The 25,945-nt window shown below is 42.0% G+C and overlaps 1 protein-coding gene across 1 annotated transcript in view; it reads left to right on the top strand.

Annotated features, from left to right (window-relative positions):
- Positions 1–25,945, top strand: part of AFF3 (ALF transcription elongation factor 3) — a 330,669-nt gene that overhangs the window by 196,282 nt on the left and 108,442 nt on the right. The window contains exons 6-7 of the mRNA XM_075738011.1: positions 2,551–2,587; positions 7,801–7,852. Coding sequence (XP_075594126.1) covers positions 2,551–2,587; positions 7,801–7,852 — 89 coding nt within the window. The remainder of the gene's footprint in view (positions 1–2,550; positions 2,588–7,800; positions 7,853–25,945) is intronic.

The following is a 25,945-nucleotide window of genomic DNA, read 5'->3' as shown; positions in this document are numbered from 1 at the left end:
TGTACTCTTGAATTTACTAGGAAGGGGCAATGATAGTCTCTTTATTTCTTGTTTTTCAAAGCTTAAGGATAATTGAATCAGTGTGTGATGTGACAGGCTGTGTGTGCTTTCCTTTCTCCTATCTCTGTCACACTTTGTTACATACAAATGATCAGGCATTATTTTATTGTAATTTTATTAAAAACATCTTAATAAATAAACTTTAAATGAATAATTAAATTTGGTAAATAAGAGCTCACTTGATGTTTGTGTGAATGTGCTTTCATGTTCAGGCATTAATTCTCTACTCTTTGCAGGAGAAATTGCTGTTAATTCTGCTGCCTGCTTTGCTTTCTTCATCTTTACTGTGATTTCATGTCTTGAAAATTTGATCAGGTGTTTGATTTCTAGTTATGTGTATGTGATATTATGGGATCAGCCATCATTTTGTTATCTGAGAATTAATTTATCCACTCCAGGAGAACTGGTGTCTTGTCACAAAGCTATTGGGTGATTATTCTCAGCAGAAGCTAAGTTATCATAGTGATATTATTCTTTATGTGCTCAATTCATTTACTTTTTCCTTTCTTGTTGGTTTTAACAAGTTAGAGCAAATGCACTAGAAAATAATCTCCAGAAGTGAAGACATCACATTTGGTTTTTAAGTTACATAAAGTCATACTTTTTTCCTACCTCAGTGGGGCCATTCTCTATTTTGCTATGAGATTTTGGTAATAGCCTCTATTATTAAGAATAATTCGTTGAGAATCAAGACACTTATTTAGAAGAATCAATTAAAAGGAAAAGTGAAAATGTTATAATTCATCTGTTTTGCTGATGTCAAATTTGAGACTATGCAGAGCCAATGGCAGAGGTGAGATACAGTCCTAGGCAGTTAAAGGGGAGCGTGCATTCTTCCTGAGGTTGATGAAAAGGTGAAAGAGTGAGCAAGATCCTTGCTTAGCAGTTTCAAACAGTTTTACAAATCTGAGGGTATTTCCATCAAAACAATTGTATTCCCCAAAACTTCTCTAGGTACATATATGCACTATTCTGGAAACTGAACATGCTCTAATAGCCTACTTTTGTTGGCAGCCTTGTGGGCTACTAGAATAGCATTTAAATTCAAGTGTACATGTCACTACATCATGACTGCAAGCTGATCCTTACTTCTTAAGATTATATTCAGTCACCAGAAAAAAAATGGGGTTTAATATCCCTTCATCAGAAGCATTCATAAAAAGCTGAGTCAATTTGTCAAAAGTAGACAATTTCAAATTATTGAGAAATTATTGTTGGCGTGTGAAACATGGTACAGATCTTTTCATACTGCACTTGAAGGTAGAAACTCCTAGGGCTTGGCCAAAAATTTGATGTCTCACATTTCAAGTGTGTAGGATGGCAGTGAATTGCAGATGTGTATTATAGCATAAAAAATTATAGATGAAAGCCATACAGTCTGGAGAGCCTTGGCTCCAGAGCAAATGGTGCAGATCGAGGAGATTTGACTAGCCGAGCCCTCGAGACCTCAGTGCCTGCAGTCCAGCCAACTCCATTTAAAGATGCCAAGAAACTCTTGGGGCCCCAAACCCCTGAGGCATGCTTCTGAGTGACTCAGCAGCAAGATCTCAGCTTGGCTGCGTCGGAGCATCCTTGAGCTCTCTGGGAACTTTCAGTTCCTTTCTTTATGAGATGCGCGTTTGGCTCATCGCTCAGCCTCTGTGGACCAGGGATCTGGTCCAGCGCCCGATTCCTCACCGACCACGTGTGTTGCTGTGGGTGCCTGGCCCCTCCAAGCAGTCTTTACTGTAGTTGTAACTGCAGCATGTATACGAGGTGGTATTCCTCTGCGTGTCTGGGTTATTCAGAAACAGAGTTGCATACAGGATACCTTCTCTGCTGTCATCCATAGCAAAGTCTTCTTTTTTTCCTTAATTTAAATATATTTTTGTTATAGTTTACATTGGTATTTCCCTTCTAATAATAGACTTCTTTTATATTTTCATGAATGCAAACAAATTCTGTGAGTAAAATACGTGATCATTTGCACACGAGGAAAAAATGGTCTGATTTATTGCACCATATTCATAAATATTGCGGTTGTGATACAAGGTTGACCTTGTAATCTCGGGGACCCAGAACTAAAGTCTCTATTTCCATTCGCCGGTGCTGTCAATATCAACATGTGAAAAGGAAAGACCAGCTGTGCTACTACCTCAGGAATCCAATGGTCCACGAAACAATATTAGTCTTCCTTCTGTCTTCTCATCTAAACTTGTAGAAGATTATAGACGAGTTTTGGCTGATCAATAAATGAATAGTGAGCAGGAGAGTCGTAATAGCTATACAAGGAATTGCACCATTAAAGGGTTGCTGTGAAATAAGTTTACAAGCCTTAGAATTAATGGATTTTCAAAGAAATATTGGATTTACTCTTGTAATTGAAAATTTGAAACTGAATGAACAATTAACAATGCTGTTTGTATCGTTAAGGTAATGTTCAAGCAAGTGTTGCAGCTGAAAATTGCCATAAAAATAACACAGCGTACCTTTTTTCTGTTATTACTATAGGAGTCACAACAGGGATCTACAGGACACAGCAATACAAGTAAGTACCAACTCATTTTTTGCTGTCTTGGGTGGAGGGGATGACAATGACTATGAAAAACAAGTGACTGATAGAGTAAGAAACCAGTAACAGACTGGGACAGTGTGGAGCCTCAGCAGGCAGTACTCGGCTTCGGCTAAATGTGGAGAACTGAACTGAAGAGTGACCGTCAAAATGGCAGCTCTTTTGGTTGATTGGGAAGAACAAAAAGGATTCATTTCATTATGTAGATTAGAAAGACTCAAAGGGCAAAAAAGTGGCTTTTTTAGAAAACCAGAAAAGAGCTGACCTAGTTGCATGGCCAGATCCAGACTGCCAGAAAATTCTGCAGGAAGACTTGTTATCACTTATCATTCATAGGTAATGGTGTATTTTGTAGCTATCTCACAGTAATAAGCTACATAAATCCTGCCAAACTAACACCAGATAACATCTCAAAGACCACATGGCCGTGGGTCCTCTTGGCTAGCAGTGTGGGCAGAGGAGTGGTGTGTGCTTGTGTGGCTGCTCGTTGGGCCTTTTCAGTAGGCTCCAATTTACAAATCATGGTGCAGATCAGCAGCACTTTAATTACATTTAGTTATGGTAAAAAACTTAGCAGCTGTATTGAAAGGAAAGATTGAATTGTTCTGCAAAACAAAATATTAATCCTCTCCCCTGATACCTCTGACTGTTGTTAATGTCATCTTGCATATTAAAAATACATGATCCTATCCTGCTCTCAACATAAAATCATCTCAACCAAAAGAACTATTTTGCTACCTTCCTGACCTGTCAGCCAGCACAGAGCCCTGTTTGCAAATTACAGGGCTGTGACCGAAGATGAAAAATGCCCTGAGCTGGTAGGTTGGGCTTTGGAAGTGGCTGGTCACCCACTGTGTGAGGGAGAAGACATCCAGAGAGACAACGCTGGGAGATGTAGGCTATTAAAACAGTGTGGCTCTTTGCTGGGGAAAGGTTGGCATGTGGAAGACGATGTTGTGAAGAAACATGCAGTGGTGTCACTTAATTGCTGTCATCAGTTTGATATTGCTGTGAGTACCAGCACTAAGGAAATAATAAAAGGCAAAGGGGATGAAGTTCTGTCAGAAAATAATGAATACAGTAATGAGAGAAGGAAGCACAAAAGGGCCATAATAGAGAAGGCTATGCAAAGACGCACAGAGTCATGAGCATGACAAACACACCAGCTGAGCTGAGGGCTTCACAATGACATCAGAGGCCACAGTGTTTGGCCAGCTTTGGTCATAGTTTCATTTTGAGTATTTCCTTCTTTCAACACTTGAATAAAATAGGTTGTTCTGCAGATCTAATGCAACCTGATTTCCCGTGGATTAGGAAGTCAGTCCTCCCTCCTTACAACTTTCTTCTGCTCCTTAGTCCAGTGGTCTCCGACCTCACTTTACTTCCAATTCCCCAATCTGCCCTCCCACACCACAGTACCTCCAGCTTCTTCTTATCTCATTCATCCCGCTCAGCAACATCAGCATACATTTACAGCTGGGCTGGAGCTGCACTTGGTATTGTCTGGCTGATGGCAACCAAACCAAAGAACACCTGAACCCATGCGGAAACATTTTCATTGGTGGCAAAAGTCAGGGTTACTGTCAGACACCCAGACACTTTTCCTAACATTGCAGAGGGAATTTGACTACCTCTGAGACCTGCATCCGTGAGGATTCCTGTCGAGGTGCTGAAATAACACATCGAACAAGACACGGTTAGAATGAGACATAGACCTTACCAGTCCTGTACATGAAACTCAAAGGAAATTCGGGAAAAAAATGATTCAGATGTGAGGAAATGCTAGCCAATGACTCTATGTAGAAAAGAAATCTAATGGTCTATGTACTGTGTTATCCAAATGCACATCTTCAGAGTCCCAATTAGCTGTTATTTCCCATTGCACCATGTCTTCTTTGGAGTGGCTTTTGAGCCTGTCATTTGCAATGGTTTTACTCCAGCTGCAAACATTGTCTTTCTCATGGATAACATTTGCATCGCTCTCATTCTTCCCCCACAAGGAAATCAAAGCATTTAAAACCCCATAATAGCTGAAGTTATACTGCTCTGTTACAATAAATATTATTAATCCTGTTACCCAGAAAGGGAAACTTGGCCTGGTTAGGTTGAGTGATTCACCCAGATTCCAACTCAGAGGAGAGAACTCCTCTGGCCACCCACTATTCAATGGGAAAATCCTACTAAAGTTCATTTGAAATTTATTTTGAAATAGGACAAATCTGGACACGTCTCCTCTGGTTGTATCTGAAAAGATTAGGAAGGGAGTTGTGTGAGATGAGGTAGAAACTAGCAAAGAACTCCTAGCTCTGTGGCTAAGGATCTGAGGACTGATGGTTTCCACCATGTGTTTCTGGAGGCGTGTGTATGCATACACACACCAACACACACACACACACATCCACACCGGTTTCGGGAGACATACAGAGTGCTTAGCACCTGAAATAAAGTGTGCTAACAGTAGTCCCATAGCGAAGTGGATAGCATATTCTTTGTCTATTCCAAAAAGACTAAAAAAAACCAAAAACAAAAACAAAACCAACAGAGGAAGACACAAATTTCCCCATAAGAAGCCAGAGCTGGAGAGGATTTGGCAAACGCCAGCCTCCCACAATGGTACCTGCAAGGATTTGGCAAGTTACATGGAAAACGGAAAACAAATATTAGTCTGGCCAAGAGTAAGTGTGAAAAAACCAAGCTGTTCTGACAGGTAATTCCCTTTTATACATGCTTATCCAAAAATCTTATCCATACAGTATCTGTGACATTCAACTATGCTTAGTCTATACACATTTTTAAACTTTCTATGATTCAGTCAAGTGAGAGCAAAGTTGGTAAGAACTGATAAAGCATTAATGGCCAGATTTTCTACTCTGATAGGCTGGTCTGATGCGTTTCTACCATCTGTACAGGCTTCATCCTCCCCCTACACACAAAAGTATGTTAAGTGACGATTAGCATAAAAGCAGCTGCAAATGCTTACTGTAGGGTAATTCATTAATATCCAGTTTGGCTAAATCACAGAGATTCCCTTTTCTCTCTCCTCACAGTACTTATGCTGTTTCCCTTGTTGCTGTATTAACATACATTGCTGAAAGTAGAACTGATGTGAACTCTGCTGGCAAAGCACTCAGGAATCCATATTCCCTCTCACACTCAAACAAACCAGTGTTCATGGTAATAATTCATCACTTAGAAAAAGCCTAAATTACAAATAGAAAATCTTTTAATATATGCCAACTGTTACTGTTGGTTTCTTGTTCCAAATTACCATAATGCAGATGAGCTCCAGGCACCCTAAGGCTCACAAACATATACTGTACCAACAGGTTTCTAGCCAGCGCGTTCATCATCTGGATATACTTTCTGAGGTCTCTGCTAAAAGTGAAAATTGACCTAGAGATTATGAAGTGGATATATTCCATGCTGTGTGGATGTCCCTACTTGCGCCGAAATTTTAGGTGCCTTTAGCTGCCCTTCTACAGTAAGTGCTCAGCTTCCCTAGAGGTCCACAGAGAGGCATCAGTGTTTTTGAAGTCATCCGGAGCTTCCCTCATCCTGTTTACTAAAGTTTAGACGCCCAAGCTGGGTAGCCACAAACCCTTCCAGAGAGGCGGATGAGATCTGAAAGCACCATGGCAAGGTGTTTGCAATACCCAGAACCTCCTCTAGAAGACACCCACTTCCAGAAGGTCGCTGTCTAGAGTAAGTCCTTCAGCTTACTTCTGTACAGCACTGGAAGGACATTGGTAGCAAAACCCTGCCTCTTCTGAAGGCAACAGCAAGTTTTCCACGGGTGCCCCTTACAGCTATTGCTGGCACCCCAACACTGTGTGGAAACTGAGGGTGAGAACTTTGTCAGCAGAAAACAGATGATATGTAATGCTCATGTGCATGGAATAGGTTGAGGGCAGATCCAAAACCTACTCAGCTCAAGTCAATGAGCAGAAAATCAGACAACACTGAAATAGCCTGACCAAAATAAGCACTTCTCACATTTTTTTTCAGAAGGCACAGGTAGATTTTGGTTTAACAAAGCTCATTAAATGTAATGGAGAAAAACACATCCATCAGTAAACCAGTCACACTCAACCTCTGCACCTCCTTGTCTGCTAGGCAACATAAACTCATGTGTAGACAACGATTAGCATCCAGCAACACACAAGAGGAGCAGCAGCTGCACAGTTGCTAGGTCCAGAATTCAAGTCCAAGGTGATTCAAGTGGAGTGGGATACCCTGTACATCCATGGTAGAGCTAAACAAAAATCTTACACTGAATTGCAGCTCTTTCAGATTACTCAGAGAGCAATAATTACAGCAAACAACATCAGCCTCATTTTTTTTTGGCGGGGGGGGGGAGGTGATGGAGAAAGAAAGGAGAAGGACTTGGCCTGACTTAGCAGAAGCAGTACCACCCCATCAGCTAGCAGCCTGCTTCCCCGGTGCCTGTGCTATGTAACTAAGTTGTGTTGGGCAGATAGATGGTTTTGGACCCAAGAAGGGGATCATCACAAGCCAACATGCTATGCCAGGACCCACGGGAGTCATAAGGAAATGTGAAGAGGCATCCCTTGGGCCTCTGATACTTCTCAAGCATTTGGGTACCTGACTTCTCCTGGGGCTAAGTGCCTAAGCCAAAATATGCAACATCGCAAAGAGGGCTTCCCCAGCTCCCACTTACAGGAGCTGAAGGTTGGATCCTTAATCTGTCAAAATGATTGTGAACCAAAACATCCACTGGCAGAATTGTGTCCTCAGTAGCTCCTGCTGATGCTGTTTTGCTTTGAATGGAATACTTACTGTTCCTGGAGCAGGGTTTCGGAGCATGTGCATGTTGGATGCGGCCCACTCTCAATAGCAGAGCTGTAGGGCCCTAGAGAAATCCTTTCAATTGCTCCAAGCTCTGCTATCCCCAGCAAAGCCTGTGTCCTCTAAGCAGCCTTTCTTGTGGAGTTTCCTTGCCTGACATTTCCAGAATACATGTGGCAGTGACAAGAAAAGTCAAGTCAGGGTTGAGTCCCAGCTTGCAAACGCTCCAGCAGTGCCCCACAGCCCTGTGATTGCCTCGGCAGCCATCTGCACGTGCAGCAAGAGTGGTCAGTGTTAGCAATGAATAAAGCGTTGACGTGTCACATCTGAGCAGTTTCCATATTGACCCATTTCTGATGTCATTTTCTTCTTCTCTTTTAAAGGGAAAAGTGATGTAGAGCCAAAGAGTCCAGAGCAAAGCGCAACCTGTACATCGTAAGTCACTTTTGTATTTAAGATTGGAGAAGGCAGCTGTGTTTTTATCAGATTTGTTGGGCAAAATAGAATTTGTTTGTTTTCATTAAGATAAAGCTCTTTCACTGACACTTTTCTTAAAACTGCTTTTTAGAAAATGACAAAACATTAATTATTCCTAGAACTTTTGTATGCTAGTAAGTCAGAGATCTTTGCAAGTGAAATGGCTCCATATCATGCTGAATAGATATGAGATAATTTTTGTGGGTGTGTGAGCCTGGCCTTCACAACCTGATTTCAACATTACCTTAATGCTGCCGGAGTTTGTCACACTTGCTAAAAAACATCATGTCACATATGCCTTTGATGTACTGATGTAATTTTAAAAGACTGCAGTCTGCAGCTTCACCTCTGAATTACTTGAAATCCAATTACAGCTATCTCTGGTCTCTCACGATTTTGTTGATGTTTTTGAATTAACAAAAGAAGTCGAGAAATAGATAGGAACAGGCACTTGTAATATATCAGTGTTCACCTTCACTCTAGTGCAACAATAGAAGCTTTTACCATTTTTAACTCTAGTATACAAAGGACTGAATTGTTTTGCCAACATAAACCACTCTATGAAACAGATGGGCTGCAAGTTTAAAAAAAAATAATAAATAAATAGCATCAGTCTCCCAAATTGAGCTAGATAAGTGAATTCCTTTAATAACTACCAGGCAGGAGCATTATGAATTTCTGCAAAACCATTCACCTTTTTAATCCCATCTGAGGGAGGGAAGTTCTTGTAACAGTCAGTCATGTGAATTTTAGAGTGCATCTTGCCCATAATTTATGTTTTCTGATTCCTGTTATTTAAATTCAGAGCATTATATGGTGTAAATCTTGCAAGGTGTCACCATTTGTTACATGGCCAAAAGTAGTCACAGAAGGAGGTACAATAACGATGATTTATTGTGGGATGTTTTGATTTCTGCTGCAAATACGCATTAAAAATCTTCTGGAAATGAATCTAGAAAAGGATTTGACATGGTGTAAGAAATGGCTTGTCCTGCAGATTGTGTTGTGGAATGTAATTACAGTATGTGAGCATATTTAGCCAAACTTATTAAATGAATTAAGCATTAGCAGCCTTATGCCTTCTGATAGTATGATTGCTGGGAACGGTTAATAGAACGATTCCAATAATTATCATTTTAAAAAATAATATCGCAATAAAGACCAAAAGAAGAAGGGTTTTAATGCCATCTGGAGGTATTTTGGAGAAATGAACACATTTATTTTTGCTGATATTTAACAATATGTAAAACATAAGCTGTCCTCCAAAGTGGTTTTTCTAGTTAGATGGTATTTTATTCATGAGGAATATTCTTTCCTTTCCTTTCTTCTCCTTCATCAGATTAAAACCTGTAATATCTCTGAACCCACAACAGGCGTATCTCTGAACCCAGAAAATTAGTTCAGAGATACGCCCCAATATGTTTATGGTTTTGGTTTGAAACTACATACTGTGTCATACAGTGTGCTGTGTTAGATACAGCAGACTTCAGAATCTGGTTAGGTGTGAAAAGTTGCTTGCCTAATAAGAGATTTTAGTACAACCTTCTGGAACTGTGCTGTCTGCTAGATATAGTATATTTATAATGCTTATCTTTAAATTGTTGGTATATGCTAAGGCTACCCTACAGCAGATAGTAGTTCCCAGAGCAATTTTTAGAAGTAGAAACGACTGGTTACCACTGATAAATGACTGTGTTCAAGAAGCAGAGGCCTCCCCTAGTTAGAGAAATTATTTGTGTGGAAAAGTAGGCAGGAGAGAAAGGAGGAGATGAGAGGAAGGAAACCGGCAAGTGCTGTGCCAACAGAGGAGGAAGAAAATGAGAGGGATACAGCTAAGAAGGAAGAAGAGGAACTACAAATGCTAGATTTTCAGAAAGAAGTACAAAACTGAGAGCACTGGAAGAGAAAAACAGAGGTCAAACACTGGAAACGAGAAAGGAGAGTGATATGAGCAAAAGGTATTAGTACACTAAAATGTACGTATTGTTGAATATGGGGCTGGGTACCTGAGTGTTACAGCGAAGCAGATGATTAACTCATGTCAATGTGTAGGTGCACACTGACCTCCCAGTTCTCTTTCTGCTACCTTCGGTAGGCCTTCCCTGGGTTTCTCCTCATTTCCACCTTCTTCTAGGACAGACTTTTATCCCTGTTTCTCAGGCAGTCATCAACACAGACTTTCTCTGTTCTTTTGGGGATTTTGCAGCTCACACCTGTGCACAAGATGCACAACCAGAAGGACCCTCAGTGCACACATACACGTGGATGTGTGAGCGCGTGTGCCTGGGTCTATCTACAGTAATGGACGTGCTCTTCCCCTGCGTACGTGGAGAAGACTGTGCCATTGCACAGCTGGCTGAGAGCCCCGGCAGTGCCCAGACCTGCAAGCAGGGAGCCGGCGGGGGTGTGTGAGGGGGCACAAATGCTGACGGGTGTGCCCGTGAGTAAAAAAATCCTCTTGCTAGGTGTCACTCCCCCGAAAGTGTCAAAGGAGTTGGGTTGGCATCTCCTGGCAGGGGTGCTAAAGAGGAGCGGCATTGATGTAGGAGGAGAGGTGGCACTTTCAGGCCTGACCAGGAGAAACTATGGATTCATTTCACTGTGAATCAGTGTTTCCTTGTGAAAATGGAACAAACAGCAACAAAAAAACCCCACAAAGCAAGTCACGTTGGCCTAGATAAAAATAACAGAAAAGACGGGGTGGAGCAAATTAATGTTTCTTTCTTGCAAATGTCTTTTTTATTTTCCTCAGGCATGTTACAAGCCACACACTCAAGCCAAGCTTATATGACTCTATGGCAGTTAATTCATCCTTGGTGCAGATTTACTGCCTCCATCCAAACATTATTTATGCAGCTTCAAAGGACAGGTTGATTGCCCTCCTGAATCAGGCAGTGAGGGGCTTGTAAACCGAGCATTTACATGAAGTCTTCCCTCAAGGCATTCCTCCTGCATTGTCCACTGGGCTTCAAGTCCTCAAAAACAGGTATTACGCTGCGACCTGGAGCCCTGGGGCCAAAGGTGCTACCTATATCCTCTGAGAATATAGAAACATAGAGTGCAGGATGTGTGGTGGTCTGTTTGGAGGGGTTTGGGTACAGTAAATGCATCATTCTGAATAGCGTTATGCACGGCGGGGGGGGGCGGTCCTGTATGCATTAACTCCCTAGATAGACTCGGTACGACATAGCTCTCCACTGATAATAATGTTAAACATTAAAAAACTGGTATGCATTAGATGATACATGTTAATTGATGCAAAACCCTAATGAGGCAGATAAATAAGGGCAGTTATTACAATGCTAGAGATAACTGAGATGGATGCAGGAGAATAAGAATGATGCGAAAGTGGTGAGGAAATCTGAACAGAGCCAGATCCTTTTGCACGATATGCCTATGGCCTTCACCACCTCAGCCTGCACAATAATCACCTGAGCTGGCACTGAAGAATTGCAGTAAAAGATGCAAACAATACAAAGGTGTTAAGCTGTCTGGAGTCTTCCCCAGTTGATTCATGTTCCTTGTAACTGACTGCTTTTAGAGCCACGAGAATTCTGGATTTGAAGGGGTTTTTTTGTTGTTGTACTCTTAATATATATAGCTCTCTATGGGTCATCTGGTTACAGCTTTGCTGAGCGTTTCTAAACTTTTAGGACTGTTCATAAATACCCAGCAATGTTTTGTTCTTTCAGTTCTGTGATAAAAGGTTCAATTTTCAATGATCAGAAAACTTGCGCAGATTTTGTTCAAAACACCTAATTTTTATTAAAATCCTTTCTCCCCCTGGTTTTACCAGTTATAGTCTGAAGGGCTGTATTATGGAGTGGGGGGAGGGATAACGAAAGAATGGTCTTTTGTTCTTTAATATTTTCAGATACAGGATTTTAGTCCTTCTTTGGCAAAAACTGGATCCTTTCAGTAAACCTTGGAATGTTGCAATTAGAACTTTTATTTTTATAAAACTTCTGTGCAAGGAAAAGTGATTCCAACCAGTGCATGTGTTTCAGAGGACCTTGCAGTGCCATAGAAACTCCTCCCTGAGCCAGGGGTCTGCGATCTTCCACCCTCCCGCGTGCAAAATATGACAGTAATTCAAAAATGGCACAATACACAAAGTGCTCAGCAAGACTCCCGCTCTTGGGATGACTTTCGATGTACTGTCTGTTGTGATGTTCTTCAGTACCTTTGTGTTTGTAAATGATTTCCAGTTCAGACTACCCAAGGTTAATCATGCCTGACTGTGATTCACTGCTATGCATTTACCTCGACATTTCTAGTGCACTTACTTAATGATATCAGGGCTAGCAACTAGATACCTCGGTGCTGTCTCTTTATTATCCCTCCCACAATTGTTTTCATGCTGAGCTGCTCCAGATTTTTCCCTCCCTTTTTACAAGAGAATTAACCAAGATTGAGGGAGTCTTTTATAATTTATGGCAGTTATGCAAGTTTTGTCCTTTGCTGATACTCTCTGAGAGTCACAGCGATCTCGGTGTGTGTGTTTGCTTGTTTGCTTTTGCCAGGCAGAAATAGATGTTGGCTCTGTTCCTTCCCTGCACCAGTCCCCAGCATCACTTGGAGAACAGTTTGCTCAGAGAGATCTTCATTAACAGTACTAAATTCAGCAGCTTCCAAGCTGCCCGTTTGCAGAGATTAGTGCTACAGTCTCTTGCTCATCCAGCAGCTGCTAATCGTTCTCATCACCCTGATTCTCCTTGAGGGAGGAAATAGGAAACGAGTACTCGGAGCAATGTCACTGTTGTTCTTGCTTGATGTCACCTATGTCTGTAATGGCGTGAGCAGTGCTCTGTTGGTTTCTTGCCTTTTCTTCCTCTCTTCTGTCTTGCGCCTTGTATCTTCAGAGTGACTCACAAAGTTATTCAACAGCCAAAAGCTCCTGCTGGTTTCCCCTTCTGCAGATGGGAGGACGGAGGCAGAGGGGTTACCAGGTGCCTCCAGAGAACAGAGACAACCAGTCTCAAACACAGGAGATCAGATTGAGCGAGTGCTGCCAACACACCGTCCTGCTCTTAGCACCCAGGAAGCTTGGCCTCTCACATCTGGCTGACGTGTGGTCTTGACCTTAAGTGTCTCAGGCAGCAATTGCAACCTGATTGAGCACCAGAGTTGGACGAGGAGACTTAGTCCCACCTCGCTTCACCGAAAGGCCTGGTGCAAGTTATTTGAAGTTAGCCTTGGCTTTCCCCCATCAAAAATAATGATTAGACCACCATGAAGACTATCTCATTAGTATTTGTACAAAGTGTTGAAAAACGTAATGTTCTGTAAAATTGGCTAAGGATTACTCACCCAGAAGAGTAAAGGAAATGAGCGGTAGTTTAAGTTTTTAAAGACAGACTTGGGTAGTGAGTGGTAAATGTCCTGAGGGGTGCCAGGTGTAGGGAGAAGAGGAGAGCGGGAGCTGCTGCCTCTCCCATGTGCCCACAGACCTGGTGAGCACAGGCAGCCTCTGCCCCATCACCACACCCGCATCCTCCCCCCAGAGTTTCAATCTTGGGGCAGGCGGTCACCCAATTTAGATTAGAAGGATTTGGCTTTTGTCTCGCTGAACTTGAAGGAGGGAAGGAAATAGGGAAGGGGCAAAGCGTGCAAGCTGCAGAGGAAAAAACCTCTCCAGCAGTACATCCTCGATGTCCGTTTGTTTGCATGGTCCTTGCCAAAAGGACCATGATGGGTCAAGTCAATTGAACTGGAAAATAGCTAACAGATGCATCTGGAGTACAATGGAAAGGGTGAAATCCGTGCAACTGTGGAAGTCTATTCCAAGAAAAGTAATGCCCAAACTTTTATGGGTTATAATCCACTTTTAGCTTTCAGATTAAGGTACCAGGGCAACTTTCCAAACAGTCTTCCACAGCTCAAGCATTTTAGAGGGCAAGGACATCTGCAACAGACACGTTGGCCAGTGATTTGGTGACACCTCTTTTAGTAACTCCACAGGCTCTACTAAGGGCTGTTATGAGCATATAAACCTGCTCATGAGCCACAGATGACCCTCCCCTGCCCAGAAACACCACTTCCAAGGGATGGTAGACAATATGAAATGACATCCTTTAAGTTAATTTTTGAGATATATTGTTTCTGAAAACACCAGTGCATCGATGGCTTTTAATGTACATCTGTAATGTTTCTGAGAGAAGTCTTGCTAAAAAAAAAAAAAAAAAAAAAAAGAAGAAGAAGAAAAAAAACCTTACTATGATGAATGAAGGCAGTGTTTTTCAGAGCGATGGAGGTCTTGAAAACTGTAGAAGTGAAAGTCTGGTGTTTATCCATGAACCAAGTTGCTGGCAGAAGAAGAAGGCTGGCTTCATTGCACTATTCCACCTGTTTACTTGAGCCTCGGCTCGCAGAGCTAACCCCGAACACTGCCAGACTGTCACTCTGCTCAGCCAGTCCAACAAGAACAGCTAAAATTTTAAAACACACTCCTCAGTTCTCAAATTCCCATGAAAAAGTTCCCTTTTCTGCTCTTTCCCCTGAAGAATTACCCTCAGCCCATGTACAGAGCATTTCTCTATGTATTAAATATATAGACCATTAAAAAATACAATTCCACCATAACTTCCCACTCCAAGAAACAAAGTGATTTCACCTATGGGATACATCAGAGCCACTGCGGTATTGTCACAATGCTGATGTGAACCTTGCCTGCCAATTCCTAACCTTTTCTGAGCACAGATTTTTTGGATTTGCAGTGTACAATGCCACTGATAGTTCACAAAAAACTATTGTAAGTTGATACCAACAAATCTATTTTCTTCAAATGCTATAAAGACATTTTCTTGGAAGACACTTGTTCACACAGCTCTTACTGAATCTGTCTCTAAGGTTTAGCAAAGTTAAAGAGGAAGAATGGATTTGTATTATTGTTGATTTTTTTTGCCATGTAAAAATTATAGATGCATAGCAGTCAAAGACGATAACAAGTAAAAAATCTTTTAAAACCATATAAAGTCATATAAAAAGATTTTAAAACCATGATGTCCATGAAAGCAGATGAGATGGGGCTTATTTGTTTGGCTTAGAAAGAAAACACTTCAAAGTCCAATCTGACCTTAATTGCAGATGTGGTTTTCCTGGTACAAAATTTAGTTTCCGTTGAGTTTGTCAGACAAAAAAAAAGCTTTGTCTGAGATGTCAACAGGAACGGGGATAGATGAATGCTAAATAAAAGCATCACTGAGATCTGGGGAAGTTTTGTGATTGACTTACATGGGGTGAGATAGGGCCTTCGCTGTCCTATTTTTAAATGCTAGCCCTCTCTTTTACCAGATACAGCCAATAGCTTGAGATAACCACCCTTATCACTGCGGGGCTCAGCGCGGAGTTTTATCTATAAACTCCTCTTGATCCAGGCCCTCTCATTTTCACCTTTACTATCTACCTGTACGCTGCACATCAGAGAGAAAAATAATTAGCCACGGGAAGCTGCCCTCGTATGGATGCCACCCTTGACTCAAAGCCAAAGGGGAAAGTGGTTTAATGCAAGAGAACCCCTCGCTTCGAAACAGCAGCTTTTGTCCCACTGAAAAACTTACTATAGTGCTGGGCATTATTTCTAATTTTATACCAAGTAAAAACTTGGTAAAAATGTTTCTGTAACATTTAGCATCACTTAGAAGAAAACTGACCAATTTAACTGGCTAAAATATTGTCATGCTTGAGGAGATGTTTTCCTGTATTGCACTGAAAGCGTATTATTTTTCTCTTAGGCACTGTTTTCCTTGGACTTTGTCATTTGTAAGGGACTAATTGGGAATTTTGAATGTATTATATATTAGCTCTGAATACGGTGGTTAAAGAGGGGTTGCCAGGAAAATCAGGAGATGCGAATACCTGGGAAGAAGACTATTTCACTGAAAAGGCCGCCAGGAAGGCAGGCACCGTCGACCCCGCTCCGTATTTTTTCTCTGAAGAAAATGATATATGGCAGTTCAGCGACTCGCACGTTGGAGTCGCGATGTGCGTGGCGGTGTTTTTGCCGGGCTAAAATTCCTGGTTGCCTGGGTAACATGTTTTGGAAATCCTCTGCCTTGGGCAGATGCCGCTGCAACTTGAAACCCTCCCGGGGCTGATGTTCGGCAGGGGCACCACAGCTGCTGGGTGTGTGGGGGGGTTCTGGCTTCACCAAGGGATTTCAGGCAGGGAAACAAAATAAAATGAGTCCAAAAGAAGAGAAAGGCTACCGGGAGTGTTCGATACTTCCAGGCTCTCATAACCTGATTTTTTTTTTTCCCCCCACACCATCGCCATGTCCCGTCAGCCAAAGGGCGGGGCGTTACCTCGTCCCGGGGCTGAATCGCCGAATGATGGAAAGACAAGAGGTGTGTGTGCAACTGGAGGGTGGGGAGAGGAGGAGGAGGGCGAGAGGGGGAGCAAGAGAGATACAGGGTTCTGGCCACCTGCCAAGAAAAATAACTAACATTTTGCAAAAGAGAAACCCTAAGACTGAGGTCATAGCATGGAAAAAGTCTGTTTCACAGACTCTTGAGCCTGAATACAGGCCAAGTTTTTTTGGTTGGTTTTTTTTGGTGGTTTTTTTTTTTTAAATGCAGGCATCCTATTAACATTTGAACACTAAAGCTCGTCCAGCAATGGAAAGATTTTGGAATTTGAAGTGCCTTAGTTTTCTACTTTATTTGTACACAGATACATTTTTCTAATTACAAGAAAGTGAGGTTTTGAATGAGAAGCTCCCTCATTTTGCTTTTAACTTATTTTACAACTATGAAGATCAAATTAAGAGAATCTAAAGAAGTGTCTGTTTCTCCTACAGAGTGACCAACTCAAAAAAAAAAAAAAAAAAAGAGATTTTTCAAGCTTGGTGGACAACTTTTTATTTGCCATGAAAAATACCAAAAGATACTGAAAGCTGAAATGATGATGAATTTTCCTGTGTGGAAAAGTCCCACTGTTCAGCCATGAATACCTATGATTTTTTTAAACCTTTATAGTAGCAAGCTGACAGTTTCATGACAAATTACTTTTCATAGCTAACTAAACAAATTATTGAAGTTCTTCTGCCTTAATCTCTGGATTTGGATTAAATGTCAGAGTGTGGATTTTTTTTTTTTTTAACTGGGGGAAAAAGTAACTTTTTGGATTTGTTAGGATGCTATTGCAAGCAAGTTTTCTGGTCTTTGATTTGCTAAGCTACAACTGGAGTCTGCCTTCCTCAGGGTAAGAATATTTCCACATTATCATTTCACCTGCAGTACTTTAAGAGGGAGAATATTATATCTCGGTGTGTATCTCGGCTTTATGCATTCTGTTCTTTGTTTAGCATGCAGACCAGCTTCATCTCCCAAAATAGAGGTGGAATATATTTATTGGCAATTTAGAATTGATGATAGATTTGACAAGCAAGCAGGATGACACACTGAAGCTATCAAAAGTGGAGATGAATCAGGACAAAGGTTTGGATGAGGTATATTGTTCCTGAGATTCAAAAGGGTTATACTTACAGCTCATTCCAAAATCAAGGCAACTGTACCACTGCCTTACAAAGATGAAAGCTAAGTTTTTCCAAGGGGAAAAAAAAAAAAAAAAAACCAACCCAAAACATGGTTTGATTGGCCCACAGACCTTTTATGGCAAAATAGTGCAATTACAGCTGGCATTTCTGCATGCTGATTTTTATTAGTTTTGTAAGATATTTTGTCAGGATTCATTTGTGCTGATCCCCCCCTTTCATGCCATAAACTGTAAGCAATTGTAGACAGAGAGAAGGAATCTCTTGGCACATTTCTTCAGAGATACACTCCAGGAGGTGTGATAAATCAGGTATACTAAATTAAAACAGAACTGGTCTGTTACCTGATAAACATGTGGACTTACTAAGTATTTAATTGTATTAGAGTTTAGTGCAATTATGGGTGAAAATCCTGTACATTCGCCATCAGATTTCCTACTATCAAAGCAAAGCAGACAAATCAGCACAAATAATCTCTTAAAAGTATTTAATAGCAGGATGCAGACAAAGGATGAGCAAATTACCCTTTTCTGTCATGTTTGATAACCAATTTTTGTGCCATTTATAATGGCTAATGTTTGCAGGGTGGCGGGGGAGGCTTCTGTCCTAAAGTCCCCTAGGGAGATGAGGCAGGCAACTCAGACAGGCAACCTGCCTTGACGTAGTGCAGACGGAGGCCCAGTACAGCAAAGAGCAAGGAGAAGGTCTGGCTGGGAACCCCAGAACATCACAGAACATAACCTCAAAAATAATTTCTCATCACTCTGGTCTGTACTGTCTTTAACTGCCAGACTTAAGACAAAATTCATGTGGCTGCTCATGTAAAATCCCCATAGCTTATACAATAAATGTAATATGAGACACAAAATTTAATACTTGCAATCGCTGTAAGCTACAGCAGTTTCTGTAGACTTCCGTGGAAGAAAGGGTGAAGACTTTTGCCACAAAGTGTTAAAAAACCACTGGGCTCTTCCTCTGTCACAGAGTAAGGTTTCGATCTTGCAAATAATTATAGACAAGCAAGATGCTTTCCAGCAGGACTTCTTTCAGCATTATTGTTTGAAAGAGCAGGAGTTCCTGTCGATACCTAGACCTGTGTTTATGCTGTGCTGCCCATCTCCAGTTCAGTCAAAAAATGTTTCCCCGTGAGCTCCAGGCATTACTGTGAGCAATCTCAGTAAAGCAGGATGACTTATAGGTGTCGAAAAAGTGGCCTGCTACAGAGTGACTGCACAGGGAAAGACCAAGGGGGAAAAAAAAGAGGAACCTGTGTTTGTCAGGGCAGAGGTCTGCTTCTTCTCCCCATCCCTCACGGCTGCCGCTAGCATGCTGAGCATTGCGTCCTGCAGCGCAGCAATCCCAGCGCCGCTCCGGGGAGCAAGCGGTCCATCTCCGAGGCCAGCAGACAGACGGTCACTCAGGATGGGCATCCTCTCCTCCTCTGAAGAGCTTTATTTTTTCAGGCTTTGTATTCAAGAGAAAGAAACCTCTCCCTGAGCCTTTCCCGTAGGTTTCACTGCTGTCTAAGAGTGGTTGGCCGATACCACTCTTCAGCAAGCATGCTAACATAAGGAGCCCTGCAGCACCCGCAGCAGCCTCCTGTGAGTGATGCTGAGTAGCCAGGAGTCAGGAAGCAAATTTCCAGCTCTGAAGCCTGAGAAACAGTGGAATAAAGAGAGAAAGGGGAAGATTAGATGTATAGTAACAGAAGACTTGTCAGCCAGATAGGATTTTAGGAGTTTCATTATTATATGTAACACATAAGACTATACAAATACAAAGACATATATAATACACAAACAATGAGAGGTGGGCACAAAGCTGGATGGTGAAGGTTAGATTGGTAGAAGGACCTAAAATATCGATATTATTCCCAACTTGCATATATTTCCTTAAGACCACAGTAGGTGGATGACTTAATAACCATCCTCTCCAGGCATTATGGAAAGATTATAAAAAGCAACAGCCCTCCTTTTAAAATTATTTTGATTTATTTTTATCTAGCAGAAGTGGCCAAGTACATCTTTAGCATGATCCCATTTGGCTCGATGATGTTGCAGAGCTATGAAATCACTATGAGAAGAACAACTCTTTCTGTGCCCTGAAGAACATAAAAGCCTTGGTGCCTAGCTGGAAAGCAAATACTTCTTGCTCAAGCCGCTTATGTTTTTCTACTTGAGAAAAATTAAAATCTCATCTTATTTCTTTGCATGCACTTGTCATCCACTCAGAGTTTTATCCAAATAAATCTCTGGTTCTTTTCAAAGAACATCTTCTGTCTGAGTTGCATTAGCTTTAAAGACTCACCAAGAACAGAGCGGTACAGGCTGACAGTCTTGGTTTCCAGCATAGAAGCAACTGCATGAATCTTATCCCAGAATTCTGCAGCTCGGTTAATTAAGTATTTGATGTCCCGAGAAGCTGCTGCCTCCCCACGCCAAGGAGAGGTAGCCGCCAGGCCCCGTTCCCATCTTTGGCCACCAGACACGGTGACGTTCAGAGACTTTCCACCCATCACACTGTGTTACACAGCTCTTCCCCTCTCCCCAGCCCACAGAGTTGGTGAAATTAAATAGCATGCAAAATTAACCCCACCGTTGTTGGAATGCAGCTGGCCTCATTCGCTGCTCCAGGAGAATATGTATTTGCTGCTTCGGTAGCGGGGGCTCTGTGGACGAGGCAGAGGCAGCCCAGGGAGCACAAACCCGGGGGATCACCTCTGCAGCCCCACATCCCTGCCTGCTCTCCGGGTACCCTCAGCCACCTCAGGCGCTATGCACAGGATGATTTCAGATTTCTTTCTTTCCCTGTCTTGTTGTCTGCTGTCCATCCCATGCTGCCCACCACCCCTTCTGCTCTTCTTTCTCTCCTCTCTCTCTCTTGCTGCAGCCTTTCCAGTGCTCTCCTGCCATCCCATCCCTGGTTTTGTCAGGTTCATCACCTGCAGCCTCACTTCACCTTGCTTTTCACCTCTGCTGGCCCTCCCCTTCTCCACTTCTGCTGCACAAAACATGTCTCCTGAAAAACAGAAGAGAAACAAAGAGATACATGGAACAACGCATACACAAATATACCCACAGCAGCTCGGGTTCCTGGATTAGTGCGTACGCCTCGTCGCCTGCTGCTTTCTCCTTTGTCTCTTGATTCCTCCATCATGTCATCTTCACCTCATGGTAAATCAGTGGGATGAAGACTAACTTTTAATTCCTTTGTCAGGTGCCCAAGTATTGCCCAGATCTTCCTTTGGGGCACATAGTTTTCCAGTACTTCTCTTTTAACAATCACAGAAAAGAGAGAGAGAGAGATTAATACAGAGAAAAGTTTTACTTAGCTACAAAATGCTTTCCTTTTATAACTTTCAGCATGATTGGCAGATAGGTTTATTTAATCAAATTGCCTTTTCTGTCACTGTATTATTTAATGAGGGAGTTCTTTTTTTGATTGCATAGGAAATGTGGAAGCATTAGAGAATTTCTGATGTGCTATTTACTCATCCATTATGTTGGGAATCAGTTTAATTTCAATGTCAGCAGTGGAATTAATAATCATAACAGTTATCTGTCACAGAATTATCTATTTGGGGATTTTGTCAGCAAACCAGGATATATCCCCCCCCCCTTTCACCAGAGAAGGAAGTTTTAAAAAATAAGTCAAATTTGAATGTGTGTTTGTTTTGATTATCCCATCCACATTGATGGTAAAGGCCCACTTATTTCACTCTGAGTTTCTCAAACACTTCCATCAAGGATGGTTCTCCCATTAAAGTGCACCCTCCCTTCCTGGAGAAAAAAAAAAAAAAAAAAAAAGACAGTCCTAGCTTTCCAGAGAGAATGCGAAACCCCCTTTTGGCAGTTAATTTGGGCTGACTTTGTTTTATTTTTGGTGTTGTGCTTCACCATTGGACAAACAGGCTTCCTATGTGAGAGCAGGGGAGAGCTTGAGAGGACGGATGGACAAACATGAGGGAGACAGACAGGGCCCAAATCTGGCTCTGCTCCTTTTAGGGTTCCTTTTATTCTGTGGTTATGTGCAGCCCCACATAAGTAAATAACTGATAAATGAATAAAACCTTTCAGCTGATATATTTGAAAAGTACCAAGACTTTTTATATGACTCCAAAGTAAGGGCAGTAACTGTTAAATGAATTGCTTTTTAAATAAAACACATAAGAGAAATTTTTAAATCCTTCATTGTTCCTTAAAATGTTTTAGTGCCTCATTAATTCTTGATTAGCCTGGTTGTTAAGAGGCCATTATTATGTGGTAATAAGGTGTAGGAAATTACCTCTAGGACTATAGTCATGTCACACAGATGTGCTATAGTTAGCACCTCATCAGGTGCTGAGACCAAGTGCCAGTGGTGTAAATTAGGGGTTGGCTGCCTGGTGGTGGGGCTCATGGTGGTGGTCCTGGGTGATGAGGTGTTTCCTGAGATGATGGGAGTCCTCTGGTGCAGAAAAGTGGAGAAGACCTGACAAAATATAACCCTCCCAGCAGCCTCCTGTCCTTCAAGAGCTCCCCGGTCTTGCCTTGGGCAGAGCATGGAAACTGCTATAAACCAGTGGAATAAAATTACTTTGCAATTACATTCATTTAAGTAATTTCAAATATGCCTGAAGCTGGCGCAGATGAAAGTCCACTCTGTGCTGTATGATTTGTTAGGCAGAAATCGTCATAGGAGATTTGGTGCTGGTCCAGCAGAATATCCCCAAACGAATGACCTCCTCAGGTCATTAGTATTTCTTTTGAACGCACAACCCCCCTCAAAGCCTGATACAAATACTGGTAAAGCTAATCATTATTACCCTTTTACAAATAGGAAAATGAGCCTTAGAGGCTATTTTTATTGTGATTTGATGCAACATTAATCAGCATTCTCAAGAAGAGACATACTTGAATCTCCCGGGCTGCATTTATCTTTCATTGTGCATAATGCTTTTTTCCCCCCTAAATCTCTTTGACGTTGACGCTCTAATGCTTGCAGTATGCAGCTCCCATTCATGACCTATACAGGGAGCTAATGCGATACGGCAGCATCACCATCTTTGAAGAGCACCAAAGATGCTAATAATTAAAATACACAAAGTGCGCTCTCGCTAGTACTTTCCTCCTTATTCCTTCCCAGGTTTCGATCTTGGCACGGCAGATGAGGCTCAGTCCTCGGAGGAGGGAGAGCAGCTTGGCACCGACATCACTGCTGCCCCTCTGCCAGTGCGCAGGGGTGACGCTCTGCCACGTGTGCCAGTCCCTGCTCGCCTGCCTCTTCTTGCTGTCGGGTTTCAGGGGGTGTTCACACCTCAGGAGTGATGTCGGAGCAAAGCTGCAGGAGAGCTCTGCTTGTGCCTGAACCCCCAAAATGGGGCTATGGCCTGTGTTTCAGTCCTAAATATCCATGTTTGTGGTTAAATAGCTAGGCACTCGTTTCAGTGTGCTTTCACCCACATCTTCAACCTCTTCAAGCCCCCGTTGTGGTTGCTGCTTGCTCTTCGGACCACGTGTGATTCTGTCCCTTGCCGCAGCCCCGAGCACCATCCCGGCACTCCTTGGGGATGGACCCCGAGCTGCAGGCGGGGGAGAAGGGCACCTGCTGCTCGGCCCCATTTAACCCTTCATCAGCCTTAGAGCCGGAGCTGCGGGGAAACATCTCCGTACTTGGTATTTCAGGTGCTTCAGAAGCCAAAGTACCCCCAAAACCCGTGCAGGGTGGCTGTTGCAAGACATGGGCACTGCTCCCCCTCATCCCCAAGCCACCGAACCCCCTCCAAGCCAATTTTCACCCACCACTTCTCACTGTGATGAAGTACGCCCCTCAGCATGGCGCTTGGCTTTGGCTGATTTTGGGGGTGCCTGCCTGCCCAGTTGATGAGCCTCGGGGATCTGTGCGTGGAGCACTGTGGCAGCAGCAGACCCCCTCCGCAGCTGACAGGCGGTCGGGCACCATCACCTCACCTGCAGTTGTCACCCCAGGCACAGCCCCAGTGGTCCCAAGCTGGGGTGCAGAAGGCATCTAGCTGATGCTGCTTCATACATCTGCTGAAATGTATTTTTTAATATCCTGTGAGAATAATTAGCAGGGAATTCTCATAACTGGTACAAGGATGGGGAAAAACTCTACCAAAACCCAAGTATTTAAAGGGTACTTCTGAGTGCAGTTTCAGATCTCACAAGAACAAATGGAAGGAGCAATTACAGTCCAAACCAAAGACTGGTAGGAGTTAATAACTACATGAGCATAGCAGTCAAGAGTTAGGAGTCCCCGCATGACAAAAGTTTATTTAATCCTGCTCTAAACAAGCAATATAACAAATCCTTGTTAGGAATGAATGATCTCTCACACATAGCTTAAAATAATCAAATTTTGATTTAAAACACCAAAATAGGTCAGATGTTATGGGTTCTTCTGGAAGAAATTCAAATCGTCCAGTCCAATTTTATTTTTTATTTGTAACATTTTACAGATGAATAAATGCATTATTTACATAAAACCCGCTTGCCCCATTTCAGGCTGGAATGCGTGTTTGCCAGAGAATTACAGACTCAAACGTTGACATATTCTGCTCCAGTAGCTCCGCTGTGCCTGATAGAGAAATTGTTGTGCACAGAAGGATACCGTTTCAGCACCTCTTCACCTTCCCACCTTGTCTTCGGCCTTCTTTCACTTAAAATTTCCTCCTAGCACAGGCTCTAAAGGTGAAGTAGAGGCTGAAGAGCGTAAGATGTTGGGTCACGGCTACGTCTGAGGCAATGTCGATGGGTTCCCGGTTGGGACCTGGAGTTTCCTTCCCCAGTTCTGGATCTCATTGAACAGTGGGGTTTTGGACAACAACAGTGAATCTCTTTGCCTCGGTTTCTTCTTTCCCATTGAATGAGAATAGTCATGGGTTTGTTTACTTTTGACCTCACTGCGTGTTGGGAAATGCACCCATGCAGAGATCTCTCACTAGAAAATAGTGTGATAGAATACAGCCTGACAATAAATTGGTACCTGTGTGGGTAGGATGGGTCCTATTCCATAATAGTTAATGATCCTGGTAATAAGGAGAGTCAGTTCTTATGCTTTGGTGATCAGCTAGAAGGAAGAGGTGGAGAAAGTATCGATAAGAAAATTCTGGCAGACCTTTTGTTCACTCCTGCTTCTTCCCTGGCACTGCTTTGAATTGCATATAGACTTCAAGCATGAGACATTTATAAAAAACACGTAGTGAAGGCTGTTTGCTGCATCTTTGGAACAGTAAAAACTTTTCTGCTGTTAGTGTGAGGATAGCAGTGCACTGAAAAATACAGAATTATTTCTTTAGACTGATAAAGGCTCTGCTGGAGATGATAGTCTAAAGGTTTATAGAACTTCTGGAAAGTTATTTACATATTTCAAAGGTCTTTATTGTCAGTCTCCTACATTTGGCCTATTTTATTCAGTATTTTCATCGACCATCTCTGCTGTCTTCAGCGCACTAAAAATATTTAAGTGCCTGATAAACCATGTACATCTGAAGTATTTTCTATCAGTAAAAAAATCATTTGCCTTCAAGGTAATATAGTGAGCTAAATTAATTGCTGATGAAACTGGTTTTACTAGAGTGACACTGATGATGAAACTAACCCAGTATATTTAGTTTAGAAGATCCACTTTTGGATCATTAACATAGCTACTACTAAATTGAATTCTTCAGAAGTCAAGTGTCATCTCTCATATATATCACTTTTTAAATATATATTGCATAATACAGACACAATATTTGCTTACAAATTATTTGCATTTGTACTAAATTAACACATTATTATCTGTACTGTTTAATCTTACTTTAATATCAAACAGATAATTACCCACAGCTCTGTCAATATTAAGTCCTGCATATCTTATTTCCACAACCAAAAGTACTTCTGAAATAATGATTGTTTTGATTGTTCTCAATCTGACATCAAATAATAACATGTTAAATGATGCTTAATGACATTTTTTCAAAGGTGGAGACTGTTGTTAGATCCTGTAGGAGGCTATGTAGAATTCAGTTCCTGGGAACTCAGTATCAGATAATCATAAATTTCAAAGGCACAAACCAACCAACCAACCAACCAACCAGTTGAAAAATGGAGCAGTTTTGAGCAAGTGGTCTTAATTCTAGTTTGATTTTGGCACCCAACCCAACCCCGCCCCCCCCCTCCCCCCCCAAAAAAACCCCCAAACAACCCAACAAAAAAAAAATTCCTTGAATTTCAGTCATGTAACAATCTGAGAATCCATTTCCTGCGTGCTTGGTTCATACCAACACTTGCTTACAACATGCTGTGGTATAGAAGTTTGCTCCTACGGATGGCAGTCTGACAGCTGATGACAGAAAAAAAAAATTCACAGAAAGCTTCAATTAACAGCCAATGAGTGGGGAAGAAAATGAAAGAAGCCAGTATGTTTTGTGGATGCAGATGAAACTTAAACCAAGGCTAGTTTAAGTACTTTGCAAACGGAATTAAATTAACTTCTGAATCAGTGTGGGTAATTGATACTTTGCTTGATACAATAAAAAATCATATGGGTCAACTGAAAAAAAAAAAATAGTTGTG

Source organism: Balearica regulorum, chromosome 1, assembly GCF_011004875.1.
Source record: "Balearica regulorum gibbericeps isolate bBalReg1 chromosome 1, bBalReg1.pri, whole genome shotgun sequence".
In the NCBI taxonomy this organism is placed as follows: domain Eukaryota; kingdom Metazoa; phylum Chordata; class Aves; order Gruiformes; family Gruidae; genus Balearica; species Balearica regulorum.
This window is presented reverse-complemented; position numbering and strand designations above follow the sequence as displayed.